The 19,247-nt window shown below is 56.4% G+C and overlaps 1 protein-coding gene across 2 annotated transcripts; it reads right to left on the reverse strand.

The window, feature by feature from the left end:
* Positions 1 to 686: 686 nt before the first annotated feature.
* ASAP3 (ArfGAP with SH3 domain, ankyrin repeat and PH domain 3) lies at positions 687 to 18,673 on the reverse strand. Of its 2 annotated transcripts, XM_058856542.1 has the most exons (26): positions 18,152 to 18,673; positions 14,264 to 14,336; positions 13,541 to 13,686; positions 11,966 to 12,040; positions 11,632 to 11,681; positions 11,136 to 11,262; positions 9,045 to 9,130; positions 8,186 to 8,261; positions 7,973 to 8,059; positions 7,594 to 7,703; positions 7,308 to 7,377; positions 6,657 to 6,744; positions 6,087 to 6,135; positions 5,811 to 5,998; positions 5,564 to 5,697; positions 5,074 to 5,168; positions 4,626 to 4,806; positions 4,209 to 4,294; positions 3,982 to 4,097; positions 3,825 to 3,892; positions 3,545 to 3,652; positions 3,183 to 3,426; positions 2,822 to 3,095; positions 2,188 to 2,332; positions 1,914 to 2,036; positions 687 to 1,636 (listed from the first exon to the last, which is right to left on the reverse strand). In XM_058856542.1, the coding sequence occupies exons 1-26, from the start codon at positions 18,272 to 18,274 to the stop codon at positions 1,562 to 1,564; spliced, it is 2,997 nt and encodes a 998-aa protein (XP_058712525.1). In that variant the 5' UTR covers positions 18,275 to 18,673; the 3' UTR covers positions 687 to 1,561. The 2 variants fall into 2 exon arrangements, with proteins under 2 accessions (XP_058712525.1, XP_058712526.1); XM_058856543.1 differs by lacking the exons at positions 11,136 to 11,262; positions 11,632 to 11,681.
* Between the last annotated feature and the right edge of the window lie 574 nt (positions 18,674 to 19,247).

The following is a 19,247-nucleotide window of genomic DNA, read 5'->3' on the forward strand; positions in this document are numbered from 1 at the left end:
GTGTCCTGCAGCAGCAAGATCCCTGGGGGAATAATCTTTATACTCCTCGTATTGGAATGTTCCAAGATACGTGGAATTTCAGTATATAGGAATAGTTTTTATCTTGAAGTACTCCACATATTGGAGTATTTTGGTACTGAGAATATCCCATCCCTGGAAATGTCCATGGTCAGGCTGGATAGGCTTGAAACAACCTGGTCTAGTGGAAGGTGTCCCCACTATGTCCAGGGATGGAAGGAACAATCTTTAAGGCCCCTTCCAATATTCCACGATTGTACCATGACAAATGACACTCCAACATGTTCCACAGGCATTGAGGTGAGCAGAGCCCTGCCAGCTGATAGTGTGCCAGCCTGAGGTAAGAGCCAGGAGCCCCTCAGGCCTGGCTGGATGGGCAGCAGTTTGGGGCACAGACCATTGGGATATGTAGGCGACAAAAACCAAGCCTCGCTTGTCCCTGCTCCAGCACTCACATGGGGTGGCTGTAGGATGAGCATCCTGCTCTGGATCCATCCCAGCACATTGGGAAGGTGCCCATGCCCCAGCCCAGCCCTACATGGCTACCCCCAGGGGTGATCACAGATGCCAATGACTGAGAGCCTCGGGGACACAGCAGCAACATCACCATGCTGGGGCCTGCCAGGCCAGGGATTGTACCCCAAACACACCGCCATGTGCTTAAAAAATGATGGTTTATTAGAAAACAGAGACAGAAAACATTTTCAAAAAGACTTTTTTGAGATGAAGCATTTGACACACAAATGAGAAGGGTAAAGTGAGGGGGGATGGAGGCAGGCTCCCAAGGGACACTGGTATAAGGGGTATTCTGGTCCTAGAAAAAGGTGCAAAACCCCCTCTGAGAGCACCCCACCAAGGGAAGGGGTGGTGATCCAGCACCCACCCCACGTGAGGGACATGGGGAAGGGGCTCTGTGGTGCCACCTGAAACATCCCCCCACCTCCAAATCACGGAATGGCTATCAGGGAATTTTGCTATCAGTTTTGGAGAAGCTTGGAAGCATTCCCAGACTCCACAAGTCCAGCTCCCAGAACCTTGGGTGAGGCATGGACACAAAAAACCGCCCCCCTCCTATTTCTTGCCCATCCCAAAGGCTTCACAGTTGGGGTACAGAAGGAGGCTGGCAGTCCATGGCTGCCGCCAGGATGAGGAGGAAACTTCATGACTATCTGGCAGAGGGTGGGGTACACCAAATACAACTCCCCCATCCCAAATTCCTTGCAGAGAAGGAAGAAGAAAACCCAAGGGATGGGCAGAGCCCACAGGAAGGATGGAAGAGCAGCGGGAGCAGAGACTGGCACAGAAACTTCAGCCCACCACCACAGTGAGCACTTCCATTCTCTGCTCCTCAGCTCCCCACTGCTGCCATCCATAGATGGTTTTCCCAATGCAGGGGGGTCTTCTAGGTCCCCTTGGAGGGCACTGGTCTCATGCCAGGATCCTGGGCACAAGTCCCTTGTGGCCTGGCTCTACCAAGCCCCAGCAGAGATCTGCCTCTAGTCCCAGCCAATGGGACAGTGACAAATGGGCCACCCCTACACAGTCAGTCTTGCAAGAGGTGGACAAAGCTGGCAGGGAAGACTCCAGTGCGGGTGCCATCACCCTCGATGAAGCCAACCTAGGGGTGCAGAAAGAGGGTTCAGGGGAGTACAACAATTATCTTGAGATATCAGCCGCAAAAACTTCTCCCCTGCTCAATTCCAACAGGGATTTAAAGAGGTGAAGCTGCAGTGACACATCAGTAGAGCCCTCCCAGCCCTCCTCCATACACACATGGGGCAGGAGTCCCCCATCCATGCACCCCCTGAAAAACCCAGCTTCCTTCAGGAGAGAACTGGAGGAAGAAAAGGACCAGGATTTGGATCCCAGCACCTGTCCATGCCATGGTGACTCACCCAGATCTGCTCGTCCTCCTCCCGTGTCACCACAATGACCTCCCCCTTGGAGAAGGTCAGCTCTCGCGCCTTGTCCCCCTTGCAGTCAGCCACTGCTTTTACCCGCTTCTGCCTCACCTTGGCCTGAAATGGGATGAAACGGGTGTGACAGACCCCGCCCCAGGCCATCCAAAAGGCAGCAACAGGGATATGACCCCCTCATCACCCCATCTGCCACCCCAGGATAAGAGGAGCTGGGATGCTTGGGAATTCAGAGAGGAGGATTTGCACCTACCGGAGCAAATCTCCTGGGCATGGGCACAGGGGGCACCTTGCTGAGAGCAGGATCCTCGGGGCCACCAGGGCTCTGAGGGGACCCGGCCGACCCCATTTTGCCCACCATGCCACTGATGCGCCGGTACGAGCGGGTGCTCTCTGAGCTGTGGGTGACAGCAGGAACAGTGTCACTCCCCCATCTGCTGTTGCCTTCCCCCTCCCTGTTCTCCTTCCTGCAAGGTCTCAGGAGAGTGAGGGCTTCCCCCATGGGAGCTGGATCCCACCCACAGCCCCTGGATGCTGATGGAAAGGGTCCCCAGCACCCAAACTCCCTCAAATGAGCCCATCCCACCTCATTTTCCCAAAAGAGAGAAAAAAATACACATGATAACTTGCAGAGGATCTTGATGTCCTCCCAAATAATCTGTGTCATTGTCTCCAAGGAAAACCCAGCATCCTCACAGCTGCCCTTGCCTCCTCCTGCATCCCAGGGTCACCATCAGCTTCTTTGGAAACCCCAGAGAGAGGGGACCCCTTTGCTTCACAGTGATCCTCCATGCCCATGGGGGTGGCAGAAGTTGAAGCTCACTCACCAGCACTGTGCAATGACCCCCAACACCAAGTGCAATCCCAGTCTGGAGCAGGGTCCCTACCTGAACTTGACAGGGGGGATGTCAGGGACTGTGCTGCCTGGCAGGGGCTGTGCGGGTGGGGGACTCCACTCTGGCCCCCGCCGACTGCCACTGGTGTCCATCTCGGAGCGGGTTTCCCAGTATGCTGCTCGCTGGCTCTCAGTGGGGCTGCGGGTGCTGGGGGTGCCATCCAGGGCACCCGTGCTGCTGGCACAAGGCAGGCTGTGTGGTGCCAGTGCCTCTGCTGGCCCAGAGAAGTGGGGCTCTGATGCCTGTCGGGGCAGTTCAGGGCGCTCTGGGGGAACAAACAAAATGGGGACAATAAACTTGGTATCTGGGGGAAGGCACAGGCCCACCATGATGACCCCCCACTCTGACTCACCAGTGGGGCTGTGGCTGGGTTTGGGGTGAGAGCTGCCCCGTGTAGGGTTTTTGAGAGGCAGTGGTGGGGGAATCTCCTCGCTGTGGGCCCGGCAGGGTGCAGGGCGTGAGGTCACCAGGATGCTCTCATAGGTCTTGTTGGTGATGTCCATCCCCATGCAGCTCCAGCGGGTCTGGGGGCAGGTGGGCAGCAGGCTGGCAGCTAGTGGTGATGTGCCCTTGAAGGAGCGCTGGAGGGGGCTCACCTGGGGGTACACACAGCTTCAGGGATGTCCCACTGCCACCAGCCCCCCGCAAAGGGTCTGTACTCCCCCAGCTCCCTCACTGGGGATGTGGAGGATCCCCCCACCATCCCATAGGTACCTTCTCCTCCAGTTCATCCTCGCTGTCATAGGGGAACTCTGATGGGGGCTCCCAATCATAGTCCACATGGATTTGCAGGGAGAGCTTCCCTGCCTGCGCCTGCTCCAGCTGCCAGAGGGATGGAGCAGGTCAGGGGGATCTCTGGATGGGGCAGCCCACAGAGGTCTCAGCACTGGAGGGACACATCCCAGAAGACCACCACCTTCACGCCAGCCCTCCTCAGGTGCTTGGTCCCCTCTCCGCACTCTGAGCTTCTCCCCCGTTCCTCCATCCCACCTACCAGCTCCTCACACTCGCTGTACTTCAGCCTCCTCGCCACATCCAGAGCTGTCTCTCCCACCGCATTCACTGCCAAAGGGACAAAAGGCGGACAAACCCAGGTTGCAGCCTTACCACTCCCACCAATGAACCCCAAAACCCCCATCCCAACTTCATACCTGTGGTAAAGGTGGCTTTGCCTTTCAGGAGCAGCTTGAGGCAGCTGGGCTGGTTGTAGAGCACACCATAGTGCAAGGCCGTGTTCCCGTCCTGCGTCACCCGGTCCAGTGTTCCCCTGTGCAGGGCCAACAGCAGGAAAGTCAAGGCTTTGCAACACACAAGCATCCCGTACATTCCTCCCGTGAGGGAGAGGGGCAGGGAACACTGGGAGCACTTGGGGACGCACCCGTTCTGGATGATGAAGTCCACCAAGGGAAGGGATGATCTGTCAGCGTGGCGCACGGCCACGTGCAGCGGCAGCTCGCCTGCATCCTGCCAAGAAATGGGAGGGAGAGATGACCCTGAGAATGCTCATCTTTCCTCAGGATAAAGGGAAAAGAAGTACTGGAACCAAGAATGCTCATTTTCATCCCTAAATGGAGGGAAAAGGAGAGCTGGACACATGTATGTTCACTTCCCCCAAGATGGAAGGGAGAAGAGAGCTGGCCTCAACAATGCTTCATCTCCTGTGCATAGGAGAGAAGAAAGCAAGTCCTGAGGATGTTCATCTTCCCACCAGCACATCCCTGCCCAAAGCCCAGAACAACCCTGAGCACAGCCACCCAGAGAGGGAAAACCATTCCCTGTCAGGTGCAGGCCTCACCTGACCCTCAGGGCTGGCCAGGGGCTTGGTCAGGTCATGCCCCTCGGCAAAAGCCTTGAGCAGGGCCAGGAGGTCACGGGCTTGAATGGCTTCCCAGAGGCTGTGGGGGTTGTCCTGGCCGCTTTTCTGCACGTAGCGTCGCTCCACGTACTTGGCCATGATGTATTCCTTGCGTGCCGCCCTGCCGGAAGTCGGGCTTGGATGGGCATGGAGCCGGGGTGTGGAGCCCTGTGCTCCTGCCTCCTCCTGAAGCCTCAGGATCAGGAGTAAACCTCCAAAGAGGTGCAGATCCCCACCACAATCCAGCAGTGACACCAGGATGCCTCATCACAGGACTGTTTTAGAGCTGATGGGCAGTGGCAGCATGGCGACAAGAACAGGGCACACACCCTGCACTCCTATTCCTCCTCCTCCTCTTCCTCCCAGCACACCCAAGTCCCTGACTCACATATCACTGCTGGCCGAGGGCTTGGGACAGTTCTGTGTGGGTAGCATGGCCTCCATGATCTCATTGAAGCGAGTGTTCCCAATGCTAACAGCCAGCTAGGGAGAGAGGAGAACAGAGAACAGAGGGACATGAGCCTTCCTGGCCACAGTCGCCCTGCTCCAGCCAGATCCCATCCCAGAAGGAAGGAATCCACTGGATCCACCCAGGGCTTTCCCGGTGCAGCATCTCTGCCAGGATGATGCTCTCTTATGGCAATGGAAATCTGTTTTAGGAGGGGCCAGCAGCCCCTGGCTTAGCAAATGGCTTTGTAGAGCCCCCCTTGCCCAGACCACTGCACTGGGGAAACTGAGGCAAGTTTGCAAGCCCTGGGGCAAACTGGTGACAGATGGGATGGAGGAGAAGGAATGACCCCTGTATCACAGGAGGTTTGGGAGACACAGAGGGTGATTCCCAGGGGCCAGGAGACCTCCAGGCTCAGAGAGCAGCTTACCAGCAGCTCAGAGGTGCTGAGAACATCCAGAGTGAGGGACTGGATGCGGGAATAATGCACGCCCAGCTCCCTATGGATACCAGAGCACTCGATGCACGTCAGGATGCCAAGGTTCGTAGAGAGCCACGTGGGATCTGCAGCGGGAGTGGTGCGGAGCTCAGCACCACGCCCAGCCCCCAAAGATGCTGTGACCCCATAACAGCTGGCTCATATCCAGGGTGGGGGGACACCCCAGGCCCTGACATACCTGGGGCGCCGCAGTCACAGCACTGCTTGTTTCCTGGCATGTTCTTCACCTCACTGATAACCAACCTGGTAAGCTCCTGCATGCTGCTGTCCAACCCAATGCCTGCCGCCATCCCGCCACTGCCCCCATCCCCCTTGAAGGCATTGCTCAGGGCTTCATCCTTGCTGTTCTGCAGCACCGAAACCCACCTAGGCAGGAGGGAGGAGGAAGAGGAGGATGGCAAAGGCAGAGCAGGATCTGGAACGCGAAGGAGGAGGGATGGGCTGTGGCACTTACACAACACACTCCTGCTCATCTTCTGCTTGGAAGTGATATGTCCTGTTGTCTGCAGGGATGGGGAGAGAGGGGAGAAAGTGAAAGGAGAGAAGCTGTGCCTGCCACATCCCTTGAATTGTTTAAGCTTGGAAGGGGCTTGAAGCAATCTGGTCTAGTGGAAGGTGTCCCTGCCCATAGTGTGGGGGTAGAACAAGACAGTCTTTAAGGTTGCTTCCAACCCAAACCATTCTAGGATTCTGTGGTCTAGGGATGCCCAACACAGCAGAAATCATCTGAAATCTCTTCAAAGGAGCTGCTTAATAACAAATTAAATCACTGCACATCACTCTCCCATCATCTGAGCCCTGTCACAACCTCTTTTTGCCTCAGCTTTTTAGATCTCCTTGGAAAAATTGGTCCTTTGTAAAGACAGCCAGGAAGACATCCAGAGCCAGATTTAAAGCCTTTAAAGAGGGTGCCAAGGTGTTACACAGGGAAAACCCACTCCAAAAATGGAGAGGTCACACCACAGCCTCCTCCTTCAGGTCAAACACCTCACCCCAACCACAGCACCTCATCCCAGGCACTCACGTGTCACCAGGTCAAAGCATTTTTTCTCCTCGGCATGGGGCCGCACCTGGCAGGTGAGGAGGTTCAGCTTCACAGGGGGACGGTTTATCTGCAGTGTGAGAGGACCAAGGTGGGTTAAAAGATCAGGAAGGGATGGAACGGGCATCACCAAGGGATGGGCATCACCATCTCCAGTAGCAACTGTGGTGGTACAACCACCACCACAGATGGGTTTCTCTTGGGATAACCATGCGAATCAGAGCCTGTCTGATCCATTTGAGAAGAACAGGGACCCTCTGCAGGAGAACACGGCTCCAGGATGTCCCTCTGTCCCTCCTGCAGTTTCCAGCCTCCAACGCCAGGGGATAACCCTTCCCTCCCAACCAGCCCCATCTCCTTTGGGCTTGTCTGGACCCTCATCATCCATCTCACTGCCCCAGCCGAGTTCACCCTCCTCTCCCATGGACTCCTGTCAGACATGGGGGATCACCTTTGGACCCCTGTCAGACATGGGGGACAACCTTTGGACTGTCCAGTCCCATCCTGTATTGAACTTTAAGCCAGGCAGATTTGCAACCAGTTTGGGAAAAACTAAACCTGAAATCCAATGGACACCAAGCCCCAAAGGGTGCACAAAGAAGGGTCAGGGCTGCAGCCCCCCACGCTCCCCACCGTGCTGTGGGAGATGGTCAGGCAGCCGTACTTCACACCACACTTCCTCTTCTGCCATACTTTGCGGATCCTGAGAAGGAGGAAGAGGAGTAGTGAGGATTGCACATCTGCAATCACCCACATCCACATCCCAAACTAGCCACGGCAGAGGCCTAATGGTGTGCTGGACATGGAGTTATACTTTCTCTAACTCGTAGATTGCTGGATTCCAGCTCTGGAGCCTCCCATGAGCGTTGACAATATGGGGATGAAGCCAAGAGCTCTCTGGAATAACACTCATCCTCACCCATCACTCTTCTTGTACAGGAATCCTGACTTCTCTGTCCCATACTGCTTGTTGCCTTGGTGCTGGTGGATACTGTAGCCACTGCCAGAGTTCTTCCTGCTCAAGTTTTCCTGAAAAAAAGACAATTTAAAAGCAAAGTGAGAGGCACAGAGGCAGTTGCTGCCCCAAGTTACCTTGTCCTTATGGGGATGCAGTGTGTCCAGTAGGATGCCAGAAAGCCCCATGCCCTCCCAGCATCCAAATGTCTCCAGGTCCCTGGACAGGTTAACCCAGCTCCCCTCTCCCTTCTGCTCCCCATCCCCAAACTAACCCTAGGGTACACAGCACCCTCCCAATGCTCCTTCTCAGCTTTTCCCTGCCCGTCCTGGGGGGGTCTCACCTCCTTGTTCTCCAGCTGCAGGACGCTGCGGAGTGAATCGCGGGTCTGTGTGAGTTGCTTCACCTCCTCCTCCTGTGCTTGGCGGAGCTGGAAAGGGAGCAGCTGCCCTCACTGCTGCGCTGAGAGCAGGTGCTCTCAGGGGCTGGCACGGGGACAGGGGGGTGGCATCCTGGGAGACATGAGGGGCACTGGATGGCAGTGTGAAGGCCTTACCGCATGGAGAGACACAGCAAGCTTCTCAATGAAGGGGTAGAGGTTCTGGGCAGCCTTCCAGCCATCTTGGAAGAAACTGGGTGTTTGTTGAGGGTGATTAAGATGCAGATGGGAAGATGGAGGGAAAAAAGAGGGGTTTTAGAGAAAATGTGGCAGGGGATCATGGCAATCTCCTCCCTGGAAGGCTATGCTTGTTTTGTGGCTCCCTGGCTATGGGGATCTGGAAAGTGCCCAGCAAAGGCCAAGCCCAGCCCATGGGTTTTGGATACCCCAAATATTTGGGGTGTTTGGGATGCAGGATTGGCCTCTTGTTTAATCCCAGCTCAACTCACTGGTGGAGCAGTGCTGCCACCAGAAGCCACATGCTGGGGGGTCCCTGGAGCACACTCCCAGTCCATATGCTTTTAACCTCAGTGACTGTCTCAACCTGCCTCAGTTTCCCCACTTGAGAGCTGGAGGACATGACAACACCCACACACTGCTATTCCAGCCTCATGGAGCAACAGGAAAGGCAAGGGGATGTTGATCCTCCAAACACCCTCGTTACAAGCCCCGTGGCTAATGCCAGAGCTGCTCAGCTGAGCTCATCCCTGGAAAACTATCCAGAAACCAAATAATCAGATATATCTCAAGCCAATACCCCTCCCGCAGCCCCATGGACACGTTTACAGCTCCTCAAGACAACAAAGCACATTTCAGCTCCTCAGAGAAAACTGAAGAGCGATGAGCTCTGCCCAGTATCTCCACCAACAGCTTTATGGGTCTGGGATGAGAGTAGAAGACCCCAGACCCTTGTGGGATCACCCAAGGATAACAAGTAGCCCCACGGATGAACCATCTTGATCTAGGTGGCACCTACTTGTGCTGAGCGTGGAAAAACTTGATGAGGCTCTGCAGGAAATCTGGTCCCTGCTTCATCTGAGACTCACTGGCTTTCAGCAGATACTGGAGGGGGAGAAGACACCTGGTTAGGTGACAGAGACAAGGACCAGCTGAAAATATCCCAGAGGAAAGAGCAAGAGCCTGAACAGCCCTTGATTCCCTTCCCAGCACAGGGAGGAAGGTTAAAACACTGGCGGGGTTTCAAGAAGCCGAGTCATGATGTTGGATTTGAAGGCAGCTCACTGGGGACCACCCTCAAAAAACCTGGCTCTGGAAGTTCTCCAAGACTTGGAAAGTTCAAGGACTGAGGCAGGCCTTCAGGGTTTCCAGCCAAGCATGCTTCTCCCACTGCTCATTACTTCTGGAGTTAATAAATAACTGAAACTCAAGGCAGCTCGTGGAGGTGAAAAAAACAACAAAAACCACACAACAAAAAAGGCCAAATGTTTTTTAAGACATGGCCCTTTTATTCCCAAAAAATCAGATTCCAAGAAGCAAGCACCTGCAGCACACCAGCACCTGAGGCCTGCTGAGGTGCCCCGTGGGATGGGGAATTTCAGCTTTATGCATCAAACCCATCCATCAGCTGCAGGCGGGGAAGGGAAAACACAGTCTCACTCACCCTAAGCAAAATAAGGAGGGGAAGAGATTTTCCCCCTGCAAGCTCCTCTCCAGCTGCTGAAATGGTTTTGAGTGGGGACGGAAGGGAGGGGAAGGCAGCCCTGAGCTCTGGGGGCTTTCCAGGGTGGGATAGAGCTCCTGGAATGGAGTCTCCCCATGCCCCATGCACTCTGGACACCCTGAGAGGTCACTGGACTGGGGACGGTTGTTAAACTGCTCTGTGTAAGCTGGAGATGCTCAAGTCAATGTCACAGAGCACGACTATACCCCTGAACCATGTCCCACCTAGAAAAGGCCACATGTGTCCAGCTTCCATGGGATGTCCCTGCATCCCACAGTGGCAGCAGAGCGTCCCAGGCAGCACTGACTGGGACCCATGAGCCAAGGATGCTCCCAGCACCCCTGGGTCCATGTCCAACTGCTCCCACAGCCCTGAGGGTGTGAGATGGCCCACAATGGGGAGACACAACCACCCCATGGGGTGAAACAGGACCCTGTTCCCAGCCCAGGAAGTAGCAAAACCCACTTTCCTATAAACCCATGTGCATGGGCCCCCCAGCCCCCCAGAAGAATTTCCCTCCCATTTCCAGGGCCAGCAGCAGCTCTCATGCATGCAGAAACATAGGTGCACATGCCCTGCTCCAGTTCCCACCTCTCCATGTGCTGTTATTTATCCCACAGTGGAGCTATTCAAGGGAGTGACTCATCTGGCTAGGTCCCAGCTCCGAGGCAGGCACAGCCTCCTTCCCACAAGCCCTGTTCTTTGCTGGGCAGGCATGGGACGGCACCAGGATCTGGCCCTCAGGAAAATGGGAGACCTCTAGGACAACCCATTGCAGACTTGTTCCCTGCTCTGCCACCCTCGAGGTTTATGGGGCTGCTGAGTGTCTGGCAAGAGTCCACCTGGGTTCCTCCTTGCTGTGGGGCTTTGAAATTGAGTCTCCATCCTTCACTTATTCCCATCTCACCTCCTGAGCACGGACTGCAAGGACCCAGAACTGCCAGGGATCTGAGGTGACTTGTGACCCCTCACCAAAGCCAGGAGCAGTTTTGAGGATAGGTGAAAAGCACAAAGTCAACCTCATGGATGTTAGCCAAAATTCTCACTTTTTACCCAAATGCCACCCAAAGAAGGGTAGGAGCAGGGCCGGGGGGGACATGGAAGGAACCCCCAGGCCACCCTTGTGGGGCACCATGGGTGCCATTTGGAGCTACATCGCACAGGGACCTCAGTATGGGGACGGGATGGGGATTCCTGAGCTGGGACCATGCAGGGGCACAACGGGTTGCAGATGGACAAGGGTGCCCCACAGCATACAGGTGGAGCTGCTTTGGTGTTGGATACCAGGACAGACTGGCGTTCCTACACAGCTTCTAGCAAAACAGCCCCCCTGGGACTCAGTTCCTGAGGGAGAACAGTGTCCAATCCCCCTGGCACAGCCCCCACCTCGCACATGTGGAACTGCAAGAGCCGCCGCTCCTTCTGCATGTCCTCGGCCATCTCTGCTGCTGCTGGCTCAGCCTGGATGACCCCAGCCAAGCGGGCTCGTTCCTTCTCCTTCTCCATCTTTCCCCTGGGGAATGGGATGGAGGTGGGTTGGGGACATCCCTGCTTTGAGGATGCCAGATAGCCCCATGCCCTCCCAGCATCCAAATGTCTCCAGGTCCCTGAAGGGGATGCATCTAAATGTCTATGGGTTAACGCAGCTCCCCTCTCCCTTCTGTTCCCCATCCCCAAACAACAGGCTACAGTGGGGATGGGATCAGGAGAATCATCTCCAGGCCCTCTCCAGCCCCTCTCCCTTTCCCCTTTGGGAAAAGCTGGACCAGAACCCTCCCCATGATGAACTGGCACCATTGGTGCCTGGCTCCAGCCTGAGGACAAAACACCTTTGTGCAGAGTGGTATTAGGTCTGTTTTGCCAGAGGCAGCATGTTGCTTACACTTTGGTCTCATAATCCTTCCAGGCCTTTTCAATCTGCTTCTTGGAATCCTGTGGCAAAGGAAAGAGGGGGTGGCAGCTGCCAGGGAAAGCAAAAGAGCTGGCAGCACTAAAGGGGCTGAGAGCTTTGCTCTGCATTGCTGCACCCCTTGAGGGTGAGGGGTGTCACTACCAGGTGTTCACCCCTCACTTCTGTCACTCCCAACCCTCGCTGCTTCCTTGCAGCCTCTGGCACTGGCTTCTTCCTTCTCCTGGGCACAGACACGAGCTGAATCCATCCCAGGAGTCTCGCTGCAGAATGTACCCAAATGAGTGACCCTGGGGATAGGACTTACCAGGCGGCTATCCTTCAGCTGCCCCTTCAACAGGCTGTCCAGGGGGAAGGACACGATGTTATTCAGGTTCTGCACCTGCAGAAGGCAGAGATAGAGTCACCCCATGGCAGGAGACGTCAGGGAGCTTGAGCCCCAGGTCCTTCTCGGTGCCAGGGCTCTCCTCCCAGCTCCATCACTGCCCCAGGAAGGGTTAAAGAGGCTGGAAGTGGGGCTGAATCCAGGATCCTGGCAGAGGGCATGCTGGGGCTTGTTGGAGCTGGCTGCAAGATGTCTGACAAATGTGGCCCTTCCCACAAACCACAGCAGCACCACAGCTGCCAAAATCAAAGCTGTCTTCCCCCACTGACACCTTGTCCCTGTCCCCATCCCTGTCCCCAGCAGCCAACAACACAACCAGCCCCTCCATGGTCCTGTGATACAAAGAGCTCACCCACGTCAAAGGGGCTTTCCAAAACGCCTCCCTTTGCTGGGGTCTGGGGATAGCAGTGCAGCCACCACTATCCCTACCAGTGCTGTGCAGGGGTCTGCAGTGGAGACACGGGAGCCCACTGCTGTCCTGGCATCCTTCAGCAGCCCACGGAGATTTTTTTAGCCCATTTTAGAGCTGTGAGAGCAGCTCCAGCACCCACACAGAACTTCCCCAGTGCGCCCAGATTTCTTTTAAAAGGTTTTGGTCCTCAGCAGCACTTGGGGAGAAACCCAGCCTCAGGGCACAGGACCACCCCCAAACCAGGGGTAACGGGGAAGCTCCAGGGAAACTCAAGGAGGGGAAACACAGCTTTTTGGATCTGGTTGAGGGTCTTGGCACAGAACTTCACTCAGCAGCATGTGGGGCAGGAGGTGGGGACCCTCCGAGTTGGTCCAACTCCTCAATCAGGACAATTCTGCAGAGCCCTGCTGAAGCACAGGAATCCAGCAGGCTACGACAGCCAGGATGAGGAAGGGGAGGAGCAGGGAGGCCCAGGTTGGGGTAACTGGGAGAGGAAAACGCCAAAAATCTGAAATTCTTGCTGGGGGAAGGGCAGCAGAAATCAGTTTCCTCCTTATGCAGAGCCAGGGGCCAAAATCTGGAGAGGGGGATTTGAAAGAGAACAGAGAGAGGGCCACATGGCACCCCCCCCCAGGGATTTGCTGCTAGGCATGCATGAACCCAGCTCCATTCAGGAGCTGAGTTTTCCATCGGAGCCATTCCTGGCCCGGCTCACAGCCGCCTCTGCCTGCTCCCCATGGCCCCACTATGCAGCCCAGCATGGCTTTGATTTACTCTTGGCAAGCGAGATCACAGATGCAATTGATGTGAGAAAAAAACAGAAAGCAAGAAAAAAGGGAAAAAATTAAAATAGCAACCCCAGATTCCCATCAGATCCCAATGTCAATGGCCCCAGAGAGCTGGGAGTGAGCTACAAATCCAGTAACATGGGTATCAGATGGTATGAGAGCGCTGGGAATGTGTCCCTGAGCACAGGGTGGGAGGTAGGGATTACTGCATGTGGTGGAAGGCAGCTAAACTGGAAAGAGGGGAGCTGCACTAGTTGGTATGGGATTCCAAATCCAAGTGGATTTGGGACAGCTTACCAGATTCTTGAAGAGCGCAGTAACCTCGCGGGTGAAGACAGCCAGGTTTAGGAAGCCGGTGGAGAGCTCATGGTTGTTCTGGGAGAGGTGGTTGTTGCCAAAGTTCTCCAGGGCCTCGCTGTACTGTTCCTCATTCTCCACATGGGCTGTATGGGGAGGCACCGGAGAGGGACATGGGGTGACCCTGCAGCACCCGACACATCGTGGTCACAGCGTGAGGTCCTAACATCTCTTCATCCCTTTGTAACAGAGCTGGGCTGATCCTGATGTAGGACAGCAGCAGTGCCCCAAAACAACCTCTTTAGGGTTCTCAATTTTCATTTTTATATATATTTCAGATAGATTTTGGCATCTAAGCACATTACCAGGTCGCATCATGAGGTTCCACCAGCAGCCAGTACCCACCTCCCCATGTACTTTTTTTGGGTTTGCTACCCACCTCTGCAGCAAAGTTGGACTGATCCTGCTGCAAGACAGCACTGGAATATCCAAAACAACCCTCCTAAGGCTCTCCATTTCCCTCTTTACATAATTTTAAGACAATTTTTGGCACCTTAGCATGTTGCCAGACTGGCGGGCTGGTAGCACCCAAGTAGCAAATACCCCCAGGCTCACCAACACCCATGGCTGCCAGGTGTGACCACTGTTGCTGGAGGACAGGACTATCACACCCCCCAGCCCCACACTCTGGGAATGCCCATCGTCTCCCAAAGCCCAACTCACTGAGCCCAGAGATGTGAATGGCTTTCACATATTTCCTGATCCTCTGGAGCACAGCTTGGTCCCCATCCAGGCTCTGCAATAGCAAAGAGAGAAAACAAATGGAGCTCATTAGCCAAGCATGGCTGCCACTCCCCCAGCCCAGCTGCCCTTGGAAAGGCTGCAGCTCTGCTGTGCAGATGCGTGGGGTGGGATCCAAGCTCCCAGGGCTGGGAAAGGAGCTGGAGGCATCCTGGGGATCCAAGAGCCACAGCGTCCAACCAGTCCCCTTCCAGGGCTGTGCTTCCAATGGCTTTGCTGCCAAGCAGGGTTTTGGCTGGCCCCAGACAGGAGGGTTTGAGCAAGACAGTAGGAAGAGGTGAGAGGCTCTTTGGATCCCAGCAGCTTCTATTAACCATGGAAAATGCCTCACTGGCTCTTGCAAGGACTGTTTCAGCAAAGGAGGGGCTGAAGCGTCATGTAGCACGTCAGCCCATCCCCATGGCTCAGAACCAGGCGAGATGCCCAGCTCCCCACAGAGCCAAAGACAGGACCCACCTCCTGCTGATGGGGACCTAAATCCCATAAACCCTTGTGCTGGTTGTGTGCTAAACCACAACAATTCCACAACGAGGAATGTGGCTTTCCAAACCCTCCCCAGTTCATGCAGGGTCTTGCCCTGGTCCCCAGCATCACAAGTCTCCCTGCAGCCCCATCAGCCAGATCCTGCTCTGGTTTAGAGCTCTCCCCATCCCCTCATCTCTTCTTACCTGTACAGCCCTGATTTGCCCTGTGAGCACCACAACAAATTCAACCTGATCCAAGCACTACGACAAACTCAGCTGCACTCAACCAAAGGGGAAGGGGCTGTGGTGCTGCCAGCCCAAGCATCTGAGCACATGCTGGTCCCAGCATCAGGAAAGGGTTAAGGGCGGCTTGGCTGCAGGTACCAGAGCCATGATAACAGGCTGGAAATATTTAGAGGGCGTGAACAGCAAAAAAGGCAGGGATGAAGCCTCGGAGGAATAAAAGAGGCTCTCTCTCTGCTTGAGCTCTGTCGAAGGTTTTCAGGCTGATGTGAAGGCTGATTTCCTGACAGCAGGGTCAGGTCGTCAGATGGGATTCTGCCAAGATGAACTGGCTGGGAGCAGACTGGGGCTGAGGTGGGAGCCAAACCCCCTGCTCAGGGGAGTCTTGCAATGCATCTCCAGTGGGGAGAATGCTGGAGTGCACCAAAGCCCCCCATGGCCCTTCTCTGTGTCAAATCCAGGTGCACCAAGCTCTCCAGAGCAGAGCTATTCCCTGCCTCTGGAGGAAGCCAGAGCTGGATGCCTGGATGCTCCAGGCTTGCAAACCTGGCAGTCTTAGGAAGGGGAAACTGAAGTAGCATGAAACACTTTAGAAGCATCACTGGGCAAGTGTGGGAAGATGCTCCTTCAAGTGTCCAGGACAGAGCAGCTCATCCTGGTGCCAGCTCACAGCTGCAGGATGCAGAATGCAGGGCTGGTGCAGAGCAGGCATGATCCAGGGAAGGACACAAGGGCTTTTACGAAGGGGTCCGTGAGTCAAGCAGTGGGCACAGCGCAAGCAGAGACAACTGTTTGGGTGGTAAACGCAGAAGGAATCACTGTGCAGTGCTGCTGGCAGCTGCAGGCAGCACTGGCACCCCCGATGTACCCAGGCACAGTCCTTGGCTGATCAGGAGCGGAGGGGCAGAGGTGTCTGGAGCCCCCAATGGCACCCATCATCCCCCAGGCCCAGCTCAAGGGCTTCTGGTCAGGGGCAGCTGAGGACACTGTCACAACATGGCAGAGCAGGAGGAATTCCCCATGGGATGGAGGAAGGGATGAATGCACACCTGCACCACAGCTAGCTGGGTTCCCAGCCTGGGGACCTCAGGCAGGATGCTCAATGGAGGCCATTCTTCTACCTCCCCCACTGCTGACAGCTCGTGCTACCCGGCGAAGGAGCCACCACGGGTGCAGAGCCAGGCTGCCAAGCTGCCAGGCCAGGAGGAGTATATGGCACTATTCTGGAGGACAGGGTGAGCTGGGAGCTCATCTGCCAGCAGCCTCTGCCATGTCATCCTGCCCCAGCACAGAAGTGTCCAGTCCCCTCTGACATGCATATAGCACCCAACAGCACCCACCAAGGGCTGGATTCAACCTTCCAAGCCCACTGCAGGGACCTCAGGTTCTGTCTCCACAATTGCCCCAAGGATCCTGAAATCCCAAAAACCCCTGAGAGGGGAGAGCCCTCTTTAATCTTAGGAGGTCAACTGAGGCACAAAGTAGCTCTGGCCAACATCAGGATGTCTTCTCAATGTTGAACAGCAACCTCCAGTCCTTTCCCTGCTCATCCCTGCCTGTGATTTGAGACCCGCTCCTGTCTCGGGTGCATGAGGCCATGCTGTGTCCCAGGGTCCTGGCGGGATACAGCCATCCCTTCCTACCCAGCAGTCACTGGAGTAAGACATCCTTTGCTCCCTCCTGCTCACCAAGCCACCAGCCAGTATGTGGGGTGCTGACAGGAAAGGCTGTAGCTCAGTTTGGTCAGAGTGTCTCGCTCATCCCCCAGTGATCCCCAAACCTGCCACCGATTATCCCCTTTGCCTCATGCTATCTCTCTTTTGGGGCTCTAAGGTTAGCATGGAGCTGGTTTGCTTGGATTTCCCTCCTCCCCTCATGTTGGGACCAGGAGGATGCCAAAGATCTGGCAAGGGTTTGGCCCCCTCCCCAGAGCCTCTAGTGGTATGGGGGGCTCAGCCCTGTGCCTTCCATGGCACATACAGCAGCAGTCATGATTCCCAGCTCTCTCTCATGCTTGCTGGAGCTTTACTAAGCCAATCCCAGAGACCCCCTGTTATTCCCGAGGGACACGTCTCCCCTGTCTCTGCATCCCTTAACCACAGCCTCTCCAAGTAGCCAAACAAAATTCCTGCTGCTCCCTCCTGGCTGGAGCTGCCTCTCCCTTCCCCACTGGGAAGAGGATCCATGGCAGTGACCCGCATGTGCTGACAGGGACCAGGATGCTCCATTGTGTGTTCCCAGATTTCCAGGCCTGGAACACCCATCCCATGGCCCCCAGGTATCCCAGCAGCCCTGGCACCTGGGGCCCCCCACTCCCCGCCAGCTCTGGCTCTCCTTCAAAGTCATTCCTTAGCTAAGAGGAGTTGGCAAAAGCCACACAACCAGCTGGAAACTGCCTTTATTCCAGGCTGGAGAAGGAGGATGAAGGCACCCCACCACTTCCGCCCTTCTCAAAAAAGCTGCTGATGATTTTGGGGAGAGGCTGAAAATACTCCCCTGGCTTTGATCAAGGAGGAGACCCCCGCCAGCGACAACACATCCCATCGGGGCTGGCTCCAGCACAGGAGCTCGATAGTGGATGGAAATGTGGGGCTGATTCTCTGGGGGCATGTCATGGGCCCCGGGACAGTGTTGGTATGCTGGTCCCGGTGGGAAAGGATGCCCTGGCCCCGGGGAGGGATGCCTTGATCCCAGGGAGGGGGAGGTGGGGATGCCCTGGTCCTAGAAACAGGGAAATAGGCCGCCTTGGCTTTGGGGTGGTGGGAGGTATGTCCTGGCCGCGGGGGGCACCTGGAGCTTTAAAGAAGCCCTTGTTCATTTCTGCAGGCTTAGCCACCCCCCATAAAAGTACGTTAGGGCTGCTCTGAAGATGCAAACGGCCCCCCCCACCCGAGGGTCCCAAACTACTCGTTTAGGATGACCAGCGTAGTCTCGGGGTGAAAGGGTGGGCCCTAAAAAACAGAAGCCCGAGGGAGGCGTAAGCACCAAGGGACTAGCACCTATTGGTGCGGAGGTGTTCCCAGGAGGGATGCGGGGGATGTCCCCAGGTGGGATGCGGTCTGACCCCCTGATCACCACACCACCCCCCCCCCGCCCCGCTCACCTCCTCCAGAGCCCCCACAGCCCCCCGGCACTTCTGCATCTTGGAGGCGAAGGCGGCGGCCGAGGAACTGAGGTCCTCGCTGGTCACGGCCAAGAAGTCGGCCACGCTGAGCTGTTCGGGCATGGTGCGGGGGCACCGGGCGGCGGCAGGGGGAGCGCCTCCCCTGCGGGGTGCCCCAGGGTGCCGGCTCACCTGGCTCAGCGCCCCGCACCGGCAGCCCCGCGCCGGGAGCCCCGCGCCGCGCCGGGAGCCGCTCCGAGCCTCCCTCCGGCCGCTCCCGCCCCTCCGCCGTCACGCGGCTGCCCCGCCCGTCCGCGCGTTAAAGGCGAAGAGCCGCAGTGCTCCCCAAGAACGGCTCCCATGACCCCCATTCCGGGACGAAGGGGGTGCGGGGTTCCCCGGTGCTGTGGTGGGATGAAGAGAAGACCCTGGGATCTGGGTGGATCCGCACCCACAGCCTTACAGCGGCACCCGGTACCCACCTTTCCCAAGCACCCAGCGTCTCCCTAACCCCAATACCCACATTCCCCAGGCACCAGCATCCCCCCTAACGCCAACACCCACCCTTCCCAGGCACCCAGCACCCACCTAACCCAAGCACCCAGAGACCCCAGCACCCACGTCCGCCCGGAATCCGCCTCACCCCAGCACTCCAGTACTCACCTCTCCCAGGGACCCCAGCAATCACCTATCTCCATCTTCATAGGAGATGGAGACACACACGATGCCTTAGGATTATGCCCAGTCCTCTCCAAACACCGGTTTTACTGGAGCTCACCCCCACCCTGGCCTTCCTAGGACCCCGAGGGGACAATCCTTGGATAGGGGCATAGTTACTGGAGCCCTTGGCTTTTTGTCCCGCTGGAGGCGACCGTTTTGTTCCCTCTCCCGTCCCCTCATTCGTCCCACCTCTCAATGGAATTTGGTATCCCATTCCTGTTTGTTTGCACTTCCCGGAGGATGGGGAAGCCTGGACACCTCAGGAGCAGGCAATGAGGTGGAACAAACGCTGAGCACAGCCGCCTGCAGGGCTGGGGCTGGTGACAAACCGGAACAGAAAGGGGCAGAATGCCTCACTGGGGCTGGTTTGCCATAA

This window comes from Poecile atricapillus, chromosome 24, assembly GCF_030490865.1.
Source record: "Poecile atricapillus isolate bPoeAtr1 chromosome 24, bPoeAtr1.hap1, whole genome shotgun sequence".
NCBI classification, from domain to species: Eukaryota; Metazoa; Chordata; class Aves; order Passeriformes; family Paridae; genus Poecile; species Poecile atricapillus.

Excerpts from the sequence above, each read along its gene's own strand:
- ASAP3 (XM_058856542.1), bottom strand. The coding sequence starts at position 18,274 with ATGCCCGAACAGCTCAGCGTGGCCGACTTCTTGGCCGTGACCAGCGAG. Across the intron at positions 8,262-9,044 it reads TTTTTCCACGCTCAGCACAA|TTTCTTCCAAGATGGCTGGA; the intron begins GTAGGTGCCACC and ends ACAAACACCCAG. Across the intron at positions 5,999-6,086 it reads GATGAGCAGGAGTGTGTTGT|GTGGGTTTCGGTGCTGCAGA; the intron begins GTAAGTGCCACA and ends CCTCCTGCCTAG.